The sequence below is a fragment of the Aspergillus neoniger genome, assembly GCF_003184625.1.
Source record: "Aspergillus neoniger CBS 115656 unplaced genomic scaffold BO87scaffold_56, whole genome shotgun sequence".
NCBI classification, from domain to species: domain Eukaryota; kingdom Fungi; phylum Ascomycota; class Eurotiomycetes; order Eurotiales; family Aspergillaceae; genus Aspergillus; species Aspergillus neoniger.
Window position 1 is genome coordinate 113,768 of NW_020291184.1, and position 22,134 is coordinate 135,901.

Sequence of the window (22,134 nt, forward strand, 5' to 3'; positions counted from 1 at the left end):
AAAAAAAAAAAAAAAAAAAAAAAAAAAAAAAAAAAAAAAAGAGAGGTTAAGCGTTATAACCAGCAATTGCGCAAAAGAAATCAACATCAGAAAAAAGATCATCACTGGGGCATAAAATCCGGCGTTATTGGTGACATGTCTTATTTAGACGGATAGGCAGATAGCTGCTGCCAATTCTCCTTAGTCGTCTTCAGCTTGTCCGCCATCGATGATCTTCCTCCAATGTTGTGGGAGGCATACACAGACCAGAGGGAATGCCTTGATATCCCCAACGGGAGCGGGAGATGTAGCGGCCCGCCGTGAGCCATTAGATACACCACTATCTCGTTGCTCGCGGTGTCGAGCATCGCGATCCTCTGCCGTTTCGGGAATTCGAATACCAGTAGCCCACCCATCGTCCCAGATGCCGATCACTTTCAGCATTTCACCGCGGTCCAGCGCGAACTCATCACCTGCCCGAGGCTGGTATGCCCAGAGTACGGCAACCTTGTCGCCCGGATGAATGTCATCCTGCGAGTAGTAGTCTTGGAAGGCAGATAGCTGCTCCGACTGGCCGCTGGTCAGTCCGTCCGGTGACGAATACTGGCCGCCGGTTCCTGAACGAGGGGAGGAATCTGTGCCCGCACCAGCCAAGGCCGAGTTACTGGATAGCGAGCCATGGCGCTTTCCTGTTGTGGGGGGAATCTTTTTCGACATTGCTCCAGGGCTAGCACCGTGGTCGGAATCCGAGGTGTCGCTGTACTTTCCGCCACCGAACAAAGCAGAGTACCGAGATCGAGCGGGGGATGAGCTGGAAACTTCGCGCAAGGCGGACATCCTGGCGACTCGACCGCCGGGTATGGCAGCAAACTCATGCAGACTTCGGTCCTGCTGCATTGACGGTGACCCCTTCCTCTGGGGGTTGGGCTGATTCAGTGAGCTATCATTCTCAGCCCGGCGCCTGCGTCGCCAATAAATCAATGCCAACACGGCTAATGCGGCGAGAAGGGCAAACCCGGCTACCGAACCTATAACAATTCCCGCTATTTGCCCTCCCGATAAGTCATTGGAGCCTGCTGTTGAGTTGGACGCAGCTGTAGAGGTGAATATCGGGGGAAGTGTCGAAGACGGAACTGTGACGTTCGAACACCGAGTAGCAGCATTCGAATCTGTACAGCACGAATCGGTGGAATTTGACGATCCTGAGGCGCAATATGAACACAGTCCCAAGAGATTTGAACGATATCCACAGTTCTTAGGTTCGTTTTCGGCTCCCGTGATGCAAGTTACCGTAAGCGAATCGGCTGGCAGGGCGCAGATCGTAAAATCAGACCGAATTTGAGACATGTAGTCGCTTGCCTTTTCGGAGCAAAGATTAGTATCCGTAACTATCGCCTCTTCACTTATCGCCATTGATGCCTAAAACTAGTTAGTGAGAATTGCCAGGTAATAAATAATGAGGAGGGCATGGACGAACGCAAGTATCAGCGCAAAGCGGTCTTGACTCTTCATCTGATAGGTTACAATCACTCTTTGAGCTTTGTACCAGGCTGCTACATAAAACACTTGTCGTATAGCGGGCGTAATAATCGTCGGTATCCGTCAAGTTTACCCCCTGACAGCCCAAGTATTCCTCATACCTAGTAGATAGTGCTTTAGTAAGACATTTCCCTTGCCATTGCGGAATGAGGTACTTACTTTTCCTTGACATATCCCTGCATGACATAGCTGCTCAACTCATTGTCGAATTGCGTAAGGTTCGACACGTATTGCATGAAGGGACTAGGAAGCAATTAGCGCAATAAATTTTCCATCTCGGACGCTTGTACATACAAATCTGTATACAGACTGGAATTCGTCGAGACAGAGGAACTGTCAAAAGCAGGGCATTGTGTGGAGCCCGACAATGAGATACACGTGCTAGACATGGTTGGATCAGCACTGGCGACTGCCAGGTGCTTCTGGATGCGAAAATTGATATCGTAGGGCAGAACAATGACAAGCGGATCACGAGTCGGATATGAACATTCAGCAGAAGAGCGAATCAATTGTTTCCATACTCTTTTCCTTCTTTCGCGATCACCTTTGGGGTCGAATGAATGAACAATTGGGTGTGCGCAACGATGGTCTCTAAACCGAGTGGGTGCCAATTGTCGACGCGTCCAATTCAGTGCGACAGATATAATTGTAGAGAAAACGAGAACGAATGGTCGAATAGAGCACCAGGGACTCCACTGATGCGATTAGAACCCGGGGATGAACGAGTGTCTTGGTTGGGTTTATAGCAAGCAGTTGCCGGGAAGCACCCCAACGGCGTAGTCAAAGGACGGGGAGAAAAGCGCAGGATAATCGAAAAGTCACGGGAGGAGAAATGAAAAGAGGCGTCGATCCACGGCAGAAAAGGCAGGCGCTAGACAAGGAACCTGGAGGAAGGCCGTGCTTTCCCAGTCTGGGCTTGTCGTGATTGCCGCTTGGGTTCGAGGCCCCCCGGAAAAGAAGAGACCTAGAAAGTACCGGCAGGAACGGCGCGATTGGACTTCGATAGAAGTCGGTTCCTTCACGGAACAATATTGAATAATGGAAGAAGTGCAATGAACAGAAAAAGGTAAAAGGGCAGGAACACCAGAAGCACCAGAAGGGCCGCGACTGGAGAAGACTGACTCAAAAGGGGGACGGGGCGGGCGGTTCGCAAGAGTAGCCGGCGTCTTTCCAATTAAACTGCTCCACTGCAATGCGCTGCGATTGAGTCCCTCCGCATGAAGGTTCAGTTGCGCCTACAGATCGAGTTAGTTCACTTGTTGCGAGACTCGGTGTTATCAAATGAGAACTGAGTCGGAGCTCCACCAGCACCCGGAACTGAGGTACAAGAGCCGATCCCGACTCGGTTCATTATCACACCCATCAAACTTTCTGGAAGTAAAGTGAACACTTGCCTTTTTGCGTTTCACTTTGTCGTTGCAAGCACTGACTAACTCTTTACCTTGTCGCTTGCAGCAAGGATGCAAATGGTCAGACTTTTCTTCCACTCCCTGGCGTAGAGTCAGACCAAATAATGAGATCCTGCAGGGGGTGCAGCCGTCTTTGCAAGGAATTCAGGAACAAGCAGGCGGAAGAAGAGAAGAAAAGGAAGAATCAATGCAGGAACCGGAAACTTTATTGCCCTGATCATCGCGAGGAATTTGTGATGCATAGGAGCAGTTCTTAGGGATTATCTATCTCTGGCGGTGATCGACTGACGTGGCACACGTCCGATTTGAGGCTGTTGGTGCCAGAGGCACGGACTGTGCTGGACACAGCGAATGGCCCAGCCTCCACTATTCGGATGAAGTGTATCCATTGCCGTTAGCCTTGTTCAAGCCAACACAGAGCAGTGTTTCAGGTGTATACATCTTCGCAGTGGCATGTTTTCCAGCACTGTTAGGGAGTACATGTGCCAACTAATGACTATCTACCCTGAATCTGCACCCTGAACCTTTGTGGGAGAAAGGAACCAGGGCAAGCCGCAGCAGCAATTAAGGGTGGGCCTGGCCGACACGGGAGCAGAACCAAATTGTGCAACTCTATGGTACACTAGGAACCGCCTGGTTGGGCAAATATATGCTATTAATTTTCTGATATTTCCACAGCTGAAGCATTATCCCAGGGTGACGATTCTCAAGTGGTCGGGGTGTAAGCTTGAGACACCATCCGCGGAGCACTTGTCGGTGTACCCTATGTTACTTACATCCACTTTGGGCCGATCGCTATCGTCGCCTCACTCGCCTGGCTCTACAATACGAATGCCCACGAAAGACTGCTGCATCGCTTTCATCAGACTGGTCCCTCGAGTTACTATCCCTTTTGACCCTACCTCAGAAGATTGGCACGCTTGGTAGAGGCTTATGTACTAATTCAGATACATCCATATCTACGGCAATACAACAACACAACTGGCGCGACATCTAGGTGTATAACATGGCGTCGCAATACCTACCAATTATTCGAAATAGTTCTGCCCCAACTAAAGAATAGCATTGATAATAATACACCCTTGCGTGTCACGCATACGCCCTTTCCCGCACGATGCTAGGGTCATCTACCAGAGGCGAGGAGCTCGCTTACCACAGAATCTGGCATGCTGCTTCTGCGATTATCCGTCGTCGAGCTCGATGCTAGACCACTATGATCACTATCGAGATGCATCTCAAGGTCGCTCTGAGACTCCCATTCGGTTTTCCGCGATTATGTCCGACTTTAGGGATGTAAGAAAGCCGACCGGGCTGCTCTGAGTTACCCCACATATTCTCCGTAACTCTGAATGTATCATGGCATCTGTATCACATCTGGCTCTCTGGCAAGGAGACATGTTGAAACAACACCTAATCCTTGCAATGTGTCCTGCAGGAAATCATTCTAGGAAGCCAATGAGACAGATACTACGGGCACCTGGAGGCAACATATCCCGAGATTGAGGAAGCAATTGATCCATCGCCTGTCTGGTCTTGACACATCGTGGCACCAATCCTGTGGCTGATGTATGTGTAAAATATTGTCCGTGCTGCTCAGCCGATATCTAAGGTTCCGTTTTTGATTTCTACAGCTCACATTCTCGGGTATTCTCAGTTCGATCATTCCTTGGCATCATTTGAGAATAGAGTTTCGCTCTGTGGAATGCTTCTAGACACTTACAGAGGTAACAATAGAATTTGGCGTGAGTGGATTATCTATTTAGCTCAGAGTAAGCAGTCTAGTACTATCAAGTTTACTACTTCGTTTACGTGAGATCTGTTGATAGTTCTACAGTTGTAGTATAATCACTCCTAATCCTCTGACAGTCGGAGTGTAACTACAGTAATATGTTGTGGGCCAGGAACTAGTGGTATGTTTCCAGAAGCGGAATGGAGGAGGGAACGCAGTAGGAAAGATTATTATGATACGAATACCGGTTAGTAAGTACTACTACTTAGTATTAGTACTTAGTAGCAACTGGTGGGGAAATAGTACTGTGATTGGGGGGGCGGATTCACGAACGACAGAGAGTACTAGTACTATGTATAAATGTGCAAGACTTGGATGATGCTGCTAGTACTAGATTGAAGATTCCTCGATTGCTCAAGCCGAGAAAGCTCAACTACTTACCGTCCCAAGACGAAGCGATCTAAGCTATCTCTCAGAAAACGTGTCTATAAAAAGTCCTTTGAACTGGATAATCTTGGTTTTTAAGAGTTCTATACCAACGCTGATTACCCCCAGTTTCCCGTCTCCAGCAGCCTCGGGTGCCCAGGCTCCCCAACAGCCTATGCACATTCAGCCGTGAAGGGCGTAGTCTCCGAATCATCGTAAAAGAATTTTATGTCCAATGAAAGGAGTTCATAATATATACACATATACATGAAGCGTCATACTATCGCATCGAGACAATGATAAGAGAGATTAATGTGGTGAATCACAGCAGTAGCCGTGCCGTCAGGTGATATTAACGACGTCATCTGACTTGGAGGCTCAGGCAGGCATCCATCCATCCTTATCGTTCGTCATGCCACCAACTACCTGCCGCTTCAGGTTCATGCGTACTGTTCTCTTATACTAATCCCTACACCGTAGGATACCAACCAAGATCTTACAGTGAACACTTGCATGGTCAGGAGGTTGATCAATAGAGTACCTATTCTACCATTGCAGCCATGTGTGGTTCAGATATCTTTCTAGCAATTCTCGCTGTTTTCTTCCCCCCAGTTTCGGGTGAGTACTCATCGCACACTGCATTCATGAGGTGGCGCATGCTAACCGACTGGCTCAGTGTGGATCAAAGTAGGCATTTGCACGGCCGATTCCATCATCAACCTTGCTCTCTGCTGCCTTGGCTACGTGCCCGGGCTTTTACACGCCTGGTACATTATACTCAAGTACCCCGAACCAGATTATGATGATCCTAGCTATGAGCCTCTTCCTGGCGATGCGGAAAACGGTCGCGTAACATATTACTATGTTTCCCACCAACCGATCCAGCACCCCTCCCGGAGGGGCTATGGTACAATGCCGCCACAACAGCCCCAAGCAGCAAACGCCCCGCCACAGAACCGGCAATCTACCCCGAATCACCCTCATGAACAAGCCCAAGCTGGCAGCAGCAGCCAGGACCACCCGGATAGTCGCCCACCTCCTACCTATGCTGAGGCCGTGAAGGGAGATCATAAAGTGCAGGACTGAATGCCTTAGAGCAAGGGAAGACCGGCAGCTCCATTCGCATTTAGTGCGCTAGGAGTGGTCAGTGCCCGGAGTTATTGCTTCATGAGAGTCCACTCGCTATACACATCCTACTCATTTCTTGCTCCGTGGCTTCCATCGCTGGAGATTTTTTATGCAGTTAACTCTGCGATCACGCATAATGACGTTGTTAATCATGTATTGTCTACATCATTCTACCACTTTCTTTCGTATCAGCGGACTAGGACACCAGGCGGTTAATGTTGTTTCACGTTTGTTTAGCTCACTCTGATACCAATAAGATTACTCTGCGAACAGGATATACACCATGTAAAGCATAGAAAAAATCAAACAGACCCCCCAAAGGTCTCTAATAATGCCACGAGAAATAGTCTCGTCGGAACCAACAAAACCATCCCCAACGTTGCGCTACTAAAATACCCACCAGAACCGTGCAGAACCGCGGCGATTCCGCATGACCGCCTTCTCTCCCGGCGCCGAGCAGCATTCAAACCCACCCGATAATCCAGCACAACAAACGAACCCAGCGTCTGTCTGGTCGACGTCCCAGTGGCCTTAGCAACGGCCATGCAGTCTATGCCATTGCTGCTCAGGCAGTCCTTCAAATCAACCCTTAACCTCACCCGAGCAACCCGCCCAGTACGACGACCGCTCCTGCCCGCCGTTGGTCCGAACTCTCTTTACCCTGCACCGCGGAACTTCTCCATCTGCCTGCAATGTCAATTCCGAACTCAGTCCTCGCTTTACTCATCTGATCCCCTCAAAGATGGGAAGCCTGCTGAGCAGCCGAAGGAAGATGAAAGCCCAGTCATAGCTCTTCCCGCAGGGAACGTAAATCTACAAGCCGATGCGGGGAGTCAGCAACAGACTCCTCCCGCTGCTGCGGAGGCGGGAGAAAGTACACAGAGCCAGCAGCAGCAGCAGCAGCAGCAGCAGCAGCAAGATGATAAGGGCGAGGCCAATGGAAAGGGGTGGAGAGATGGAGGGCTTCCATCCTACATAGAGCAACGCAGGTCACAATTCACCAAGCGGTTCAGTGATGTGATGGACAACCTCCAATCCAACATTTTCGTGGCAGGCCAGCGATTGAACGATCTTACGGGCTATTCGGCGATTGAGACGCTGAAGAAGGAGATTCATACACAAGGTATGTGACGCTCTTATTCCATAACATTGTCATTATAGTATCGTTTCTAACTTTCGTCACGGGTAAACAGAGGAACGACTCCGCAACGCCCGCCTCCAAGTCCGTGCAGCGAAAGATGCCTACGCAGCTGCCATCAACAACCGATCGACCTCTCAGCGCGAAGTGAACGAGCTTCTTCAACGCAAACATGCCTGGTCCCCCACTGACCTCGAACGATTCACCCATCTCTACCGCAACGATCACACCAACGAAGTAGCCGAGCACGAAGCACAGGAGGCTTTGAGCCAGGCCGAACACGAGGCCGAAGAGGCTGCCGCACAATTGAGCAAGAGCATCCTGTCTCGGTATCACGAGGAACAAGTCTGGTCGGACAAGATCCGCCAAATGAGTACCTGGGGTACCTGGGGTTTGATGGGAGTCAACGTTCTTCTCTTCCTGATCTTCCAGATCGCCGTGGAACCCTGGCGTCGCAAGAGGCTCGTCAAGGGCTTCGAAGAGAAGGTCATCGAAGCCATTGAGAAGGAAAAGGCCCTTGATCGGATTCAGATCGTGTCTGCGCAGAGCCAGATGGCGCAGGAATCGTCTACTACATCCACCACCTCTCCTGCGACTCCCGAGACTGCTGAGACTACTACCGAACCGTCTGCTTCTACTACCGCAGACGAACCGATCTCTGATACCGATGCAATCGTCACAATCGAGAGCACCGAACCGGAGGTATTCAGTTCGGACCCAGCCGATGCAGAACCGTCAGCCAACACCACTGTCAGCAAACCCACACCTGACAATATCCGGGAGTATATCCAATACCAGCTCGCGCGCATCTCTCCACTCATCGAAACCCTGCGCCAATACCTCCACGATCTTTTCAGTGACCGCCAAGTTGTGCTCACACAACGAGACCTCTCCACTGTTGCTCTTCAAAGCGCTGCTGCTGGTGCGGCGGTGATTGGCATGTTGTCGATGATTATTCGGCAACGGTGATGATGAGGTCATCTTCATTGATCTGTTTGATAGCCTGATTGATGTAATTATTAGCATGTGATGTTCATCCTAGTCATTAGATGTACAGCGTTCAGATAAATAAATGTATAAATAGATAGACGTTTCAGATCCAATTGGTGTGCTCCTGTCCGTATTTCGTTGAATCTACTACTAGTACCTACCTACGTATTGGTAAAATAAACGGAACGGTGACCTCGTCGTAGTACAAAAGAAACCGGAACAGCATTGATAGTAGCGACTATACGAAACAAAGACAAGACATATACTCAACAACATCGAACATACAAACAGATAAAATATACATCTGTATGTCCATCCCACACATCTTCCCCAACGTCTATACCGAAGAACACAAAGGCAAAGAACACAGGGGGGGGGCCCTGAAGAAACAACGAGTGAATGATACAGGCTCTCTATGAGCAAGCGGAGGGAAGAAGGAAAAGGCAAAAAAACAGTGTTAACTGTAATAGAACAAGAGGCTCATTTTTCCAGGGTCCATATTAAAAACACAAGGTCTCTTTAATCTTGACAAAAAAAAAAGACACACAAAAATAGAGTAGAAAGCGAGAGAAAGAGAGAGGAAGGCTTTCGTCTATTGCACAAATACAAACCTTCTCTCTCCCTCTCTCTCTGTCTCTCTTTCCCTCTCTCCCCCTTCCCGACTTCTACTTCTGCGCTTACGGCCATCGCCCGATTCCCGCGGTCTCAGAAGATCGAATCAATTCTAAATCGTTTAACCGATGACAAGGGTGTCCTCGGAGGGGAAGTTGTATTGGGGAACCTCGAGGTTCAGGGGAGCGGGTCCCTTTCTTATACGGCCGGAGATGTCGTAGTGAGAACCGTGGCAGGGGCAGAACCAGCCGCCATAGTCACCGGATTCACCGATGGGGACACAACCAAGGTGAGTGCAGACACCTAGATGGGGGAAACTGTATTAGATGAGGGGACAATGGCGGGTCGGGGGAGAAGGGGATGTCGTACCAAGCATGACAAGCCACTCGGCCTTCTGGACACGGTCCTCGTCGGCCTGGGGGTCACGGAGGGACTGCCACTCGGTCTTCTGGGCCTCCTGGATCTCGTCCTGGGTGCGGTGACGGATGAAGACGGGCTTACCACGCCACTTGATGATAACCTGTTTCGGAATGGGTCAGATGCGATGCCGGATTGCAAAGGGGGAACGAGCCAGAGGACTATGGCTCGGGAATATGGAACATACGTTCTTGCCCTCGGGGATGGCACCGAGACCAATCTCAACCTTAGCCTGGGCGAGGACATCGGCGGAGGCGGACATGTTAACCAGGAAGTCTAGTGATTAAAGAGATTCCATATCAGCGATTTGTCCCGAGCGGTCAAGCACACATCCAATTCCCTTCAATTGTTCAACCTGATATCCCCGTCTCCTAGTCTTTCCGCCTCTTTCTCTCTTGGATATGCGCAACATTGACATCTCCAGAAGTACCTACCCTGGACAGTGGCCTTAGCACCGACGGCAGAGGCCAGACCGAGGGAACCGGCCATGAAGTAAGAGAAGACCTGGTTGGAGCGTGGGGGCTTCTTGGACTGGTATTTGCTGAAATCGGGGATCTTCAGGGTGGAAGAGTACTCCTTGGAGCTGCCGAAGGGGCTATCGAAAGTGGACTTGGAGGCATCAGCGACTCCCCTCCGCTGCTGGCAGGAGGCAATGGCGGCGCGAGAAGAGGGCAGTTGTTGCCGGGCGCAAGCGCGCAGGATAGAGCTGGAAGCGGCGGAGAGAGACATGGCGAGACGAGCAATTGCAATCAATTGCAATAGAGAACGACCGCAGGGAGGTGGGTTGGGGTGTGGGGGGTGGAGAGGGAGAGATAAGGACGGAGGGAGGATTTGATTTTCCCAAGAGGTCGAGGTTGAGGTCGGAGGCCCGGCATACGGAAAGAGTCGAACCAAAGCTTTCGCTACGACAAGCGATCGGAATCACGGGGCGTTTCATTGGCCCGTCGTCCCGTCTTAGTCAGGCTTCTCACCTGACAGTTCAATCATCACAGCCTATTACTACTCACTCCTATAACGAACTAATTAGTATACACATTTACTTTCATTCTTACTATCTACTTTTATTTCTTCAACAAACTATGTATCTTCATATTAATTCATTTCCTTTTGTTTTGTTTTGCTAAGAACTATATACCCTCATTACGCCATTCCGTCGTTCACTCCCTTCCTCCCGCTCATCCCGTCGTCCGTTCCATTCCGCTGCCCCCAATACTATCCGAATATTCCAATGCGAAATCAACTAGTTAACAGCATATTTTCAATTGACTAACCCACAGGTCGAAACCCAAGCAAAATAATACCCTCCCAAATAACTCCACCATGCAAAGATACACACATATATATATAATTCCAGAACTCATAATCGTCGGAATCCGTCACTGGTCCGTCATCTCGACATCCTGATCTCCAGCAGATGCATCAACCGTTCGATCCACCATCATTGTCACCGTTGGCGGTCGAGAACCCCTCGAAGGCTTGTCCTCTACTGGCTGTAGACTCTGTTGTTCCTCAACTTCCTCTTTCTCTTCGACTGCTGCAGGTATATTGCCGTTTAATGTGCGCTGTCCCTTCTCGGGTCCGGGTTCCTTTTCCTTTGCCCGTTTCTCCTTGAACTGCTTATAGGTGGTGGTTTTGGGGATCACGTCGGAGAGAAATTCGAGATTATCGATGCGTGATACGGCCGTAGCTGGAGATCCGTCCGTCAGTAATCAATATGTATTATCATCCCCTCTGCCCAGTGGCCACAAACCCAGGTCTTTGTATTGGATAAGCTTGCGCGGCTTCCGTTCTGATTTAACAACGTTGTGGCCTTGTTCGGTAAGGTATTGGATGAACAGTTCCTAATTTGTGGAAAATATATGAGTTGCTGATCGTCTCGAAATTGACTGAAGGGGAGAAAGTATCGTAGTCACGAACCGTGGCCATTGCGATCACAAACGTAGCGTTGCTCGAACATTGTACGATATCGTCATCTAATTGAATAATCTTCTTGATTCGCGAGACTTCACCTCAAGTTAGCCTTGTAGCTTATAGCGAACAGCGTCACACATACTTGGAAGTGCGCTCTGGCCCGTGATCTCTTGGGAAGACGATGCTTCCGCGGCAGCTTTGTCCTTGGGCGGCATCGCGACGTCGCGTCGGAGATAGTCGTGCAAGTAATGCTCTGAATGATACCGGATTGCACCTGACGAGAATGACACGAAGGATTAAATGTCGTTGAGGCAGTTGCTTTTACCCCAGCGACTGTGTTGATGTAAACACAAAGCCAGTAAGTGAAGTTGCGAAGAAGGGGAAATCCGGCGCGTGCGGCGTCGAAATCCACTCTCGCGCGTGGCGGAAGAGGAAAGTAAATGAATAATGTATGGTTCGGAAGAGGATCAATACTAGCCAGTTACTTCACGCTCATTAGGCGATATTTTCAGCCGACACTCGATGAAAGATCCCCGCTACGTATCTACATATTCCACTCTATTGTCCAACATCCTAGCACATTTTGTCTTTGTCTATTCAGCCTCGTTTTGGGAGAAGCCCGAGAGCGGAACATAGTCCGGCTCCCTCACGTGGGCGGCCGCGCATCCTATAGTCGTCATCTCCGATCCAACAGAATTCCCTCTCCCCCCCAGAGTTCCCCTCTTACTAGCTTCAGCTATGCTCATTTTGCGCTGTCAGTCCATGGAATGAATTGCGATGCCTATCTCACCCTCTTCGGCTCGTCCGCCTCCCCTCTCGTCTGAGCGTCGGAATTGGAGGAGGTTATCAGGCTTATCTGTCGTCTCACCGATCCACGAGCGCCCGACCCCGGAAAATGGCCAGCCCTCCGCTATCACCGAAGAGATCAGCGAAATTAAGCGCTACGAAGATTTCACAACCATTGACTGGGTGCAAGACGCGGTTCACGAGCAGGCACGTCGGAGAGCCAAGCGACGAGATGGATCTGGGTTTTGGGACCAGGAAGGGACCTTTGGATGGAGACGCAAAGTGCGCGAGTCCTACGATGCCGGCCAGGCGTGGCTGGTGATCACAATTGTGGGGGCGGCCATTGGGTTGATATCGGCGATTTTGAACATCATTACAGAGTGGCTGTCTGATGTCAAGCTGGGGCATTGTACCACTGCGTTTTATCTCAATGAACAGTTTTGTTGTTGGGGTGCTGAAGGAGGTATGTGGAATGGTGGTGCGATCGCCCCTCGTTGTCTAAGCTAATGGTTCTTTGTGTTTAGGATGTCCGGAGTGGAGGCCTTGGACCTCTTACTGGATTGTGAACTACTTCATCTACATCTTCTACGCTGTATGCATGCCCACCTTTCTCGTTCCGGGTGACTGGAGCTGACATGTATAGGTATTGTTCGCGTTCGTCGCCGCAAGCCTCGTCAAATCGTTCGCGCCGTATGCCGCAGGTTCCGGAATTTCTGAGATCAAATGTATAATTGCGGGGTTTGTGATGAAGGGGTTCTTGGGCGCATGGACGTTGCTGATCAAGTCGATCGCACTACCGCTGGCCATTGCATCTGGTCTGTCCGTGGGGAAAGAGGGTCCGAGTGTGCATTTCGCTGTGTGTACGGGGAATGTCATATCGCGGTTCTTCAGTAAATACAAGCAGAATGCATCCAAGACAAGGGAGGTCTTGACGGCAACAGCAGCGGCAGGAGTGGCAGTCGCATTTGGCAGTCCCATTGGCGGGGTGCTGTTCTCTCTCGAGGTATGAGCAGCAGAGCTGATGTGAAAGCTCTTACTGATTAGCTGGCAGGAAGTGGCATCATACTTTCCCCTCAAGACGCTATGGCGCAGTTATTTCTGTGCTTTGGTTGCGACTGGTGTGCTAGCGGTATGTCTACCAATGTCTTGATTGTTCGTCGCTGACACATGCAGGTCATGAATCCATTCCGGACAGGGCAACTAGTCATGTTCCAAGTGCAATATGACCGTACCTGGCACTTCTTTGAGCTGATATTCTTCGTCTTAATCGGTGTCTTTGGTGGCTTGTACGGCGCCTTTGTGATCAAGTGGAACCTTCGGGTGCAAGCGTTCAGAAAGAAGTACCTGTCGCAGCACGCCGTCATGGAATCAGTTGTCCTCGCCCTCATCACGGCCATTCTGTGCTATCCGAATATGTTCCTGAAGATTAACATGACGGAGATGATGGAGATCCTGTTCCGGGAATGCGAGGGAGGGCACGACTATAACGGCCTGTGCGAGTAAGTGGCATCACTCGATTGGCGCAACATGTACTCACACATTGTAGGGCTAAGAACCGCTGGTCTATGGTGATGTCGCTGGCTGTAGCTACCATTCTTCGCATCTTCCTGGTCATCATATCATATGGCTGCAAGGTCCCAGCTGGTATCTTCGTGCCGTCAATGGCTATCGGAGCGTCCTTTGGCCGGTTCGTCGGTATCCTCGTTCAGGCGCTGCACGAAGCGTATCCGAAGTCGCAATTCTTTGCGTCCTGTGAGCCAGACATTCCATGCATCACACCAGGAACGTATGCTTTCCTGGGGGCGGGCGCGGCTCTCAGTGGTATCATGCATTTGACGATCTCCGTGACGGTCATCATGTTCGAGTTGACAGGTGCCCTGAACTACATTCTTCCAACGATGGTGCGTTCATTGTAAACCTATCCCAGTACTACCACTAACTCATATTTAGATCGTCGTCGGCGTCACCAAAGCCGTCAGCGACTGCTTCGGAAAGGGCGGCATCGCCGACCGCATGATCTGGTCCAACGGCTTCCCATTCCTCGACAACAAAGAAGACCACGTCTTCAACGTACCAGTTTCCCAAGCCATGACATCCGACCCAGTCTCACTGCCCGCATCGGACTTTCCCGTCCGCGAAGCCGAGCATCTACTAAGCGACAACAAATACCAAGGCTTCCCCATTGTTGACGACCGGACCCGAAAGACACTCGTGGGATACATCGGCCGCACCGAGCTGCGATACGCCATCAACCGCGCCAAAGCCGAGGGGCCGCTATCTCCCACCGCCAAATGCCTATTCACCAAAGAAGCAGCCGAGGCATCGGTAACACGCAGGGCATCGACAGCATCACATCTCCACGCGCCGGAGACATTCGACGACATCCAAACGAACACGGGGGCCGACTACGTCGACTTCAGCCGATACGCGGACCACACGCCGCTGACAGTCCACCCCCGTCTCGCTCTCGAGACGGTAATGGAGATCTTCAAGAAGATGGGACCGCGCGTCATCCTGGTCGAGCATCGCGGTCGTCTGATGGGACTTGTCACCGTCAAGGACTGCCTGAAGTACCAGTTCAAGGTCGAAGCCGAGGAACAGGCGCTCGCGGCGACCAGTCCACCCCAACTAGCTCCGGGGGGAAGTAACGGCCGAAGCAGCGGTGACACATTAGAGGAACGGCTGTGGAACCTCCTGCAGCGCATCGGGTCTATACTGCCGTGGCAGCACACCCAACCACAGCACCAACAACAACCACCACCCCGACGACGAGACACCACAGTCCCCGAGCAGCACCGAGACGCGGATACCGCTCCCAACGAAGCAGACGAAACAGACGCCATGCTGGAGTTAGAAGAGCGTTAACCCTTCCCCCCATCCCTTCTCTCATGATATATACACACACACACACACATACCCACCCAAAGAATAGATACGCAGTAGATAGATAGCATTGATACCACACCACACACCACACACCACACACACAAAACCATTGTACATACATACAAACCTCCACCTCCTCCCCAACTCCCCCCCCCCAAATAATATAATATAATAAATTCAATCCCTCCTCCCCACAATAACACACCCCACGCCCATCAACCCCGCCCCAACCCACCACCATCCACCCACCCTCTCCCCAAAAACCCCCATACCTAGCACAGCCGTAACAAGGAAATTCGCCGCGGTGTTTGTAATCGACACCTTCGTCGTGGAGGACCCCGCCGTCAGGGCGCGCGTGAATAACGCCCACATGATGATGTTGCTGAGGATGTTGAGGCCGAAGCAGAGCGCGCGGATGAGGAGGATTAGGATGGGGTGGTCATCTGGGCTGGAGGTGGATGTGAAGAGGTGGATGAGGTGTGCGGCGAAGGTGGTGGTTGCGGTGTCGGTTGTTCTGTATTGGTTTTCATTAGTTTTGTGTATGTGAGAGAAGAGGGGAAAAGGGAATGGCTTACAGCTTTGCGAAGAGGCCGTTGAGGGCTGCGAAGGCGCCGCTGGAGAGGGCGAGGAGGAGCCATTTGGTTTGGTGGTGTTTTTGTTGTTGTTCTTGTTGTATTGGGGATGGGGTTGGGGGTGGTGATTGGGATGGGGATTGAGGGTCGGTCATGTTGGATCGGTTGTATTGATGTGTGAACTGTAAGAGGTGTGGAGTGTAGGTGGTTTAGGATAGAGTGTATGGAGGAGGCCTCGGTGGTATTAATCTGGGGAACTGGGGAGGGAGGTGAGGTTGCGCTCCTATCGATAAGGTGAGGTCTTGGCTGTTGCCGGATATGGCTGATAGCTACTGTATACGGAGTATAACAGCTAAGTAGAGATGTCAAGTGTTATGATTAAGCTTGAATGATACTATTCATGTATAAGTTTAAATAGTATGTGTCCTCACGGCGACAACCTCTGAATCCGCCATCTATACCCCCCCTCCTCCCCATCCTCTTTATGCACCCTCACATACCGGAATCGGTCATGCAACCGACTGCGCCGACCCTGCCAGAACTCCACCGACTCAGGGACCAAGCGCACTCCTCCCCAAAACGGAGGCAGAGGGATCTGCTCGACCCCCGCAAAGCGTTCCTCCATCTCCTTGACCCGCTTCTCCAGCAGCGCCCGCCCATCATCGATGTCCGTCGCGTCCACATCCCCGGGGACCTGCATCTGCGGACACGAAGTCGGGTCGAGGCTCTTGCGCCGCCGATCCAGAAGCAACTCCGGCTCCATAGACCACAGCACCTTGCTCTGCCAGCTCGCCCATGCTCCGATCTGGCTCCCTCGTTCCCGAGTACGCCAGTACATCTCACTCTCGTCGCGACTGAGCGGCTCGACAAGACCCTCAATGCGCACCTGACGCTCCAGATTCGACCAGCAGAATGTCAACGCCGCCCATTTGTTGCCCTCCTGTAGTCCGGCCTGGAGAGACTCGTCCTGGCCTGGCTCGGGCATGGCGCTGAGCGTGTCCTCGCCGTCTGCGTGGTTGCCGAATACTTGTCCGCCTTTGCCTTCTCGACTGCCCCAGTTACTGTATACTACCCAGCCTCGCTCGTCCAGTTCCTTGAGGTATACGACACGGGCGCTCACACGGCCCGAGGGCATGCTGGCTGTAGCTAGGGTGCAGGTTTCAGGTGCGGACGACGGAAGGAGACGAGGATCGCGGAACCAGTTGTGGAATTGGTGGAGGGGATTGGTCGGGTGCATCTGGGAGATCGTGAGGGGCGGGTTGCTCACGAACTGGTGAGCGCGGGCAGGGTGGGAAACGATCTCATTTTCAGTCACCGAGTCAGGGGTCGATGCGTTCGAGCGAAGGGCTTCTGCGGCGAGACGAGAGATGGGTGCTGGTGCTGTTGTGACTCCGATGGCTGTAGCGGATGGATCGGGCGTCTCGGTGGGGGTGATTTTGGGATCGGAGGTGGTCTGGATGTCTCCTGGAGCGACTATATGTAGTGAGTAATAGGATCCCTTGAATTATACTGCTAAAACGTACAGATCAGCTTCTTGGGATGTTTTGCCTCGTGGCTGGGCCCATCGGGCAGTGATCCGGGATTCATCGTAGAGGTACGGCCGGAGCTGTAATGATGACACAAGGTGACTGATTGTAGTTGACGGAGGGATTGATGAAGAGATAGACGCAGGCGATAAGGAGGCATCGACTGGTCGTGCGATGCTCAATTGCCGGAGTCAGTCAGAGAAGTGAAGATGGGCTGATCAAGAAGTGGGAGGAAGCGATGCGGAGGGCGGCGGGGTCAAGCAGTCATTCGCGGCCAAAACACCATCAGCCGGCTCGGCACCTCAACGTCACCATCTAATGGATCTACATCTACATCTACATCTACAATGGATAAATCGAGATCTCTGCGCAAAATATGCTGGAAATATTTTATGGTCCATTCATATAGACACTAAAGAGCTGAGAGGATCTATCGAAACACATCAAATCATGGTATATACAAGCCAGTCCCAAATGCTGCCACAACGCCTGTGCCAGTTCGCTAAATGCATGCAAGTCTCAAACAAATCAACATTAACAATCAGCCAGCACAAGTTGCCCTCCCAAATGCCTCTGCCGAGACCATCGGGCTGGAAAAGCCGAAAGCAGGGATCCAGCCCTGGTGAATTAAAACCGGATAGTGATTGAGTCAATAAGGTTTTGTAATCCGCGAAAATCAAAAAGGATGGCAACTTTTGTTGGATGTAAAGCAAAAACACTGTAAGAGAACACTCTACAGAGCAGCGACAGCAGCTCCCGTGCCCACCAGATCGGCGATCTTGCTGGCCACAGCCGGGGGATACCCGCGAGAGAGCATCTCCTGCACGGTGCGCGAGGCTCCCTCCCGGTCGTTGTTGGCCAGGAAGGCCCGGGTCATCGCTTCGTAGGTGCTAGGCTCCCGCTTCTCGATGCCGATGCTGTCATACACCGTCTTAGCCTGAGCCACGCTGCCCTCCGTAGCCCATCCGTGGATGAGAGTGTTGGCAATGTAGGCAGTCATCTCCACTCCACGGCGGGCCATGTCCCGGACGATCTCCTCGGTCTGTGCGACCTGGTGGTTGGCCACCATAGCCTCCAGAAGAGCTTGGTACAGACAGGGCTGCATCCGCACCTTGCGCTCCTCCGCAACAGACTTGAACACAGCGTGAGCAGCTTCCATGTCGTGCATCACACATCCCTTGGCGTGGATCAGGGACGCGTAGTGGACGGCATCAGGTCGCTGGCCAGCAGCCTTGATGGTCTCGAGGACCTTCTCAGCCGCTGGCATGTCCACGGGCTCCAGAGAGGCGTGAGCGTCGATGAGCAGCTTGTAGGTGTGCATAGTGGGTTGGATGTTCCGGGTCAGCATGCGCTCGTAGTAGGCCAGAACCTTGCTACGGTCCCGCTTGGTGTTGAGGAAGTACTGGATCATCGAGTTGTACGGGGCCGGGCGCGGCTTGTAGTTGGGCATGGACTCCATCTCCTCGAACATCTCCTCGGCAAAACGCTCGTCGCTGACCCGGCAGAGGGCGTTGACGATCGTTCCATAGGTGACACTCGTCGGACGGACTCCGTTGGCGCGCATCTCGGCAAAGTACAGCAGGCAGTCATCAATCCGGCGGGCCTTGCCCAGCTTACCGATGAGCGCGTTGTACAGGAACGACGTAGGCTCCACTCCCTCGGCCACGGCGCGGTGGAAGATCTTCAAGGCCTCGGTGGCTTCGTCGAACGTCTTGGTGGATTCCTTGAGGGTGGTGATGTAGAGACCGAAGGTGTTAGCAGAAGGAGCTGAGCCAAGTTCGAGAAGCTCCTGGTGGAACTTGGAGGCTTGGCTGCGGTCGCCCAGAGTCAGGCACGACGCCACCATGGCATCCAGGATCGAAACCCAGCCGTACTTGACGGCGCTGTACTGAGGCAGAAGAGGCACATCGCGTCTGGCCATGCTCAGGATCTCGTAGGCCAGATCGACCCGGTTGCACTTGGTAGCGGCCGTGATCATCTTGGCGTACGTGATGTAGCGAGGGTGACGGCCGTTGCGGCGCATGTTGCGGACCCGAGAAAGAGCGTCGTTCAGGTGAGCCTCCAGCTTGCCACTGGTGCTCTCCAGCTCGTCGGAGATCATCGACGATCCGCGGAAGTCGGTGGCGTAGGCGTAAGGGTCAAACGAATCATCGGTGGAGGACATGGGGGTCATCGTCGACACATCCGAGCTGGGAGAGTGGCGGCCGCTCATGAAGGAGGACGGGCTGGAGGTCAAAGCCAAGTGGTCGTGCCATCTCTTGACCATATCCGGCCGGCTGTTGAACAGCTTGCCGACGGCCTGGTCAACGACACGAGTAGTGGCAGCATCCATGGGCAACCCGGTAGCCAGAGCAATGTCGAGCATGTGAGAGAAACGAATGGGGTGAGCCACGTCGAACATAGCGCTGTGGTTGAGCAGCATGCCAGCCTGAACCTGGAGGGCAAGCATGAGATCGCGGGCGTTCAGTTGAGAGATACCGATGGGACCAAGGCTGGCGACGACATGTTCAGCGACAGGGGAGATCAGGCCTCCGTTCTCGATCATCGACCACAGGAGAGACATGGCAGCTTGAGGAGAGAGGACAGCCGCTGTCTGCACAAGAACGCGACCGATGAGATGAAGGCTTTCGTTGATCTGTTCACGGATGGGGTTCAGAATAGAGTTGTCAGCGACGGCGGAAGCGTTGCGGACACGAGCAAACATATTGCGAGCTTGAACCAAGGCTTCCTCGATCTGACCACTCTTCAACAGTGCCACCGCATACATGGCAGTCGGCTGGACCATGTCCGGTGTTGCCTGACCGGTGGTGTTCAGGGTGAGCCACACAGCCCGGGCAGCTGACACATTGCCCTGACGTACATGCAAGGCGAGCATCGAGACGGCGGGCCTCTGACGAATGGTCATGTCGGTGGGGAGAGCATCGTATGCTTCGGAAGCTGTCTGCAGATTACCCGCATCCGCCGCGGCAATGCAGATCTGGGACATGGCATGATCGAGGGCTCCATCGCGCAACCGGGTCTTGGCCTGATCCAACGCCCGCCCGTACTCGCCCGACGTGAGCGCATGCTGCACCAGCCCATCCTGCACCACGGCCGATTCCAAGGCTTGCTGACGCGCCTCACGATTCTCAGTCACCTCCTCAAAGGAGGCCTGGATCCGCTCCAGGAATCGCAAAGCTTGCTGTTCCTTCCCGCAGACCAGGTACGCCCGGACCAGAGCAGCGTACACCTGACCATCCAACCGCTGCACAATGCAGAAGGTTCCGTTATCGTCCGAAACCGCCAATCCCTTGTATTCGTTGTAACATTCCACAGCACTCTGCAGATCTTTCGTGGAGGCAAAGGCATCAATCATGGACGGGAAAATCGAAGCGTGCGGGGTCACATTGTGGGACTCCATATGCCCATACACTCGGATCATGTCTTCGACCTGGCCCTCCTTTGCACAAGCGTTGATCAGATGGCGGTAGGTGTCGAGAGGGAAGACGAGATCGGCATGACGCGTGGCGGCAGTGTTAAACAACTTCATGGCAATTCCCAAAGAGTGATCCTCGGCGAGAATGGCGCGCTCCAGCTCACTGGAGTGCAACATGAACTTGCCCGGCTCCTCCATACCACCGTAGCGAACACGCTCCTGCTCCAGCATGCCCTTGGACTTGATGGCATCGTTGGCACGGACCACGAAAAGCTGCACCAAAGTTTGGTAGGTCTGCTCGTCGGGAACTACCCTGCGACGAAGCATGTCCGAGTAGACATCCAGGGCCTTCTGGATAGCCTGAGCAGTATCGCCATGAAGTTGAATGGCCGATTCGAGAAGAGCATTGTAGGCACCGACCGTAGGCGTAAGACCGTCCCGCAGAAGCGTTGCAAATGCTCCGGGGATTTCAGCGTATTTCTTGCCTGATGCCAAATCGGTGATGTGTTCTGAAGCAAGGCGGGAATGCTCGGAGGAGGCATCGGCGACAGCAGCAACATCCGGCGGCAAGTCAGGGAAAGCTTCCGTATCCGTGTTCTCCTTGGCTTCGGAAGCCTCATCGACCTGAGCCTGCTCCTCCTGTATTTGAATCTCCCGAGCTACAGCTTCTTCAACCTTGGCACTGACATCTGCGTTGGCGGACGCCTTGGTGATATGAGGCGAATTCTGGAAGTTGTTGTCGGTCGAGGGCAAGTTGTCGGACTCCTTCGATTTGACGCCATCCTCGTTCAAGGACGGCTTCCAGCCAACCTTCCTTTTCAGTTGCATCTGCTTCCAGTCACTGTCGTCGCCTGTCTGCTGGGCATGCTGCCAGGCAGCATAGTAGGCAGCCAAGCCCAAATCGCCGGAGCCCGAAGTGCCCTGGCTGGCCTTGGCGCCCGCACCGGACGAGCTAGATGGCTGAAAAACATTTTGTAGTTGCGTCGTCCGAGATAGCTTAGCGGCGGGTTGACTGGCAATCTGGTTGAATGTGGTGGTCGACGCGTATGACGACTGCGACGCCGCGACTACGGATTGAGCATAGCCATGAGTAAAGGCTTTGGTGAAACTCTGACGCGCGAGGTGGGTAAACGGCTTGAAGACCATTTATCTAGCGGGTGACCTCTTCAGAGGGAAGAGGCAATGCTGGTGAAAATGTCAATGACTGTGTCTACACGTGGTATTTTCTGATAGTTCGGATTTTGTGTGCCTTTTGTCCGAAGACGCCACGGGAAAGCGTACCTTGCAATCAAAATAATAATGAAGATGCAGGTTCATTTGACGACGTCAGGTCGCCAAAGGAACGCGCGGGATAAAGGAGGGAGGGGGATAGAAGGGAGGAAAATGAAATTTGGCAAAAGCCTTTCAGTGACAAGAGGATGAGAATTCAGTAGCTGCAGAGCGTGTGGAGGGAAATGCTGGGTATTTCAAAGCCGCCGGAAAGCTGATCTGTATCGCCGGGCGTGCCTAAAGCGGGTTAGCGCCGATCCTATCCCGACTTTTCCTGTTTCGAGACTAGGTACTTTTGTGGACCAATAGGAAGACAGAGAATTGAGTTTTTCACTGGGGCGCGGAATGAGGAACCCTCACAACAAGCTGAAAGGGGAATACTAATTGTATTGTCGGTCTTGA

General features: G+C 52.5%; 10 protein-coding genes across 10 annotated transcripts; 3 read left to right on the top strand and 7 right to left on the bottom strand.

The window, feature by feature from the left end:
- Positions 1-180: 180 nt before the first annotated feature.
- On the bottom strand, positions 181-1,907 carry BO87DRAFT_431003 (SH3 domain protein; the record flags this gene model as incomplete). Its single annotated transcript, XM_025627570.1, has 4 exons — positions 181-1,398; positions 1,457-1,619; positions 1,678-1,761; positions 1,813-1,907. The coding sequence occupies 4 exons, from the start codon at positions 1,905-1,907 to the stop codon at positions 181-183; spliced, it is 1,560 nt and encodes a 519-aa protein (XP_025474456.1).
- Positions 1,908-2,336: 429 nt separating this feature from the next.
- On the bottom strand, positions 2,337-3,316 carry BO87DRAFT_401774 (uncharacterized protein; the record flags this gene model as incomplete). The annotated part of the gene is made up of 3 exons (XM_025625635.1): positions 2,337-2,625; positions 2,699-2,753; positions 3,217-3,316. 3 exons carry the CDS (start codon positions 3,314-3,316, stop codon positions 2,337-2,339), a joined length of 444 nt encoding a protein of 147 aa, XP_025474457.1.
- A 2,182-nt stretch (positions 3,317-5,498) lies between these two features.
- BO87DRAFT_369953 (putative stress response RCI peptide) lies at positions 5,499-6,484 on the top strand. The gene is made up of 2 exons (XM_025622009.1): positions 5,499-5,700; positions 5,759-6,484. The coding sequence occupies exons 1-2, from the start codon at positions 5,643-5,645 to the stop codon at positions 6,166-6,168; spliced, it is 468 nt and encodes a 155-aa protein (XP_025474458.1). The 5' UTR covers positions 5,499-5,642; the 3' UTR covers positions 6,169-6,484.
- Positions 6,485-6,609: 125 nt separating this feature from the next.
- Positions 6,610-8,430, top strand: she9 (putative mitochondrion biogenesis protein (She9)). The gene is made up of 2 exons (XM_025622010.1): positions 6,610-7,333; positions 7,404-8,430. Exons 1-2 carry the CDS (start codon positions 6,754-6,756, stop codon positions 8,315-8,317), a joined length of 1,494 nt encoding a protein of 497 aa, XP_025474459.1. The 5' UTR covers positions 6,610-6,753; the 3' UTR covers positions 8,318-8,430.
- A 341-nt stretch (positions 8,431-8,771) lies between these two features.
- rip1 (ubiquinol--cytochrome-c reductase catalytic subunit RIP1) lies at positions 8,772-10,096 on the bottom strand (the record flags this gene model as incomplete). The annotated part of the gene is made up of 4 exons (XM_025626981.1): positions 8,772-9,253; positions 9,320-9,470; positions 9,555-9,643; positions 9,802-10,096. The coding sequence occupies 4 exons, from the start codon at positions 10,094-10,096 to the stop codon at positions 9,072-9,074; spliced, it is 717 nt and encodes a 238-aa protein (XP_025474460.1). The 3' UTR covers positions 8,772-9,071.
- Positions 10,097-10,475: 379 nt separating this feature from the next.
- BO87DRAFT_380921 (histone-fold domain-containing protein) lies at positions 10,476-11,815 on the bottom strand. Its single transcript, XM_025624404.1, has 4 exons — positions 11,421-11,815; positions 11,285-11,370; positions 11,118-11,208; positions 10,476-11,054 (listed from the first exon to the last, which is right to left on the bottom strand). The coding sequence occupies exons 1-4, from the start codon at positions 11,491-11,493 to the stop codon at positions 10,744-10,746; spliced, it is 561 nt and encodes a 186-aa protein (XP_025474461.1). The 5' UTR covers positions 11,494-11,815; the 3' UTR covers positions 10,476-10,743.
- Positions 11,816-11,993: 178 nt separating this feature from the next.
- On the top strand, positions 11,994-15,099 carry BO87DRAFT_345682 (chloride channel protein). The gene is made up of 7 exons (XM_025620869.1): positions 11,994-12,527; positions 12,589-12,656; positions 12,708-13,067; positions 13,116-13,193; positions 13,238-13,563; positions 13,611-13,965; positions 14,015-15,099. The coding sequence occupies exons 1-7, from the start codon at positions 12,056-12,058 to the stop codon at positions 14,927-14,929; spliced, it is 2,574 nt and encodes an 857-aa protein (XP_025474462.1). The 5' UTR covers positions 11,994-12,055; the 3' UTR covers positions 14,930-15,099.
- Positions 15,100-15,127: 28 nt separating this feature from the next.
- On the bottom strand, positions 15,128-15,760 carry BO87DRAFT_369965 (uncharacterized protein; the record flags this gene model as incomplete). The annotated part of the gene is made up of 2 exons (XM_025622011.1): positions 15,526-15,760; positions 15,128-15,464 (listed from the first exon to the last, which is right to left on the bottom strand). Exons 1-2 carry the CDS (start codon positions 15,675-15,677, stop codon positions 15,128-15,130), a joined length of 489 nt encoding a protein of 162 aa, XP_025474463.1. The 5' UTR covers positions 15,678-15,760.
- A 135-nt stretch (positions 15,761-15,895) lies between these two features.
- On the bottom strand, positions 15,896-17,335 carry BO87DRAFT_380924 (pyridoxamine-phosphate oxidase PDX3). Its single transcript, XM_025624405.1, has 2 exons — positions 17,046-17,335; positions 15,896-16,995 (listed from the first exon to the last, which is right to left on the bottom strand). Exons 1-2 carry the CDS (start codon positions 17,107-17,109, stop codon positions 15,950-15,952), a joined length of 1,110 nt encoding a protein of 369 aa, XP_025474464.1. The 5' UTR covers positions 17,110-17,335; the 3' UTR covers positions 15,896-15,949.
- A 446-nt stretch (positions 17,336-17,781) lies between these two features.
- On the bottom strand, positions 17,782-21,609 carry BO87DRAFT_463405 (pentatricopeptide repeat protein; the record flags this gene model as incomplete). Its single annotated transcript, XM_025629232.1, has 1 exon — positions 17,782-21,609. One exon carries the CDS (start codon positions 21,607-21,609, stop codon positions 17,782-17,784), a length of 3,828 nt encoding a protein of 1,275 aa, XP_025474465.1.
- Positions 21,610-22,134: the final 525 nt, after the last annotated feature.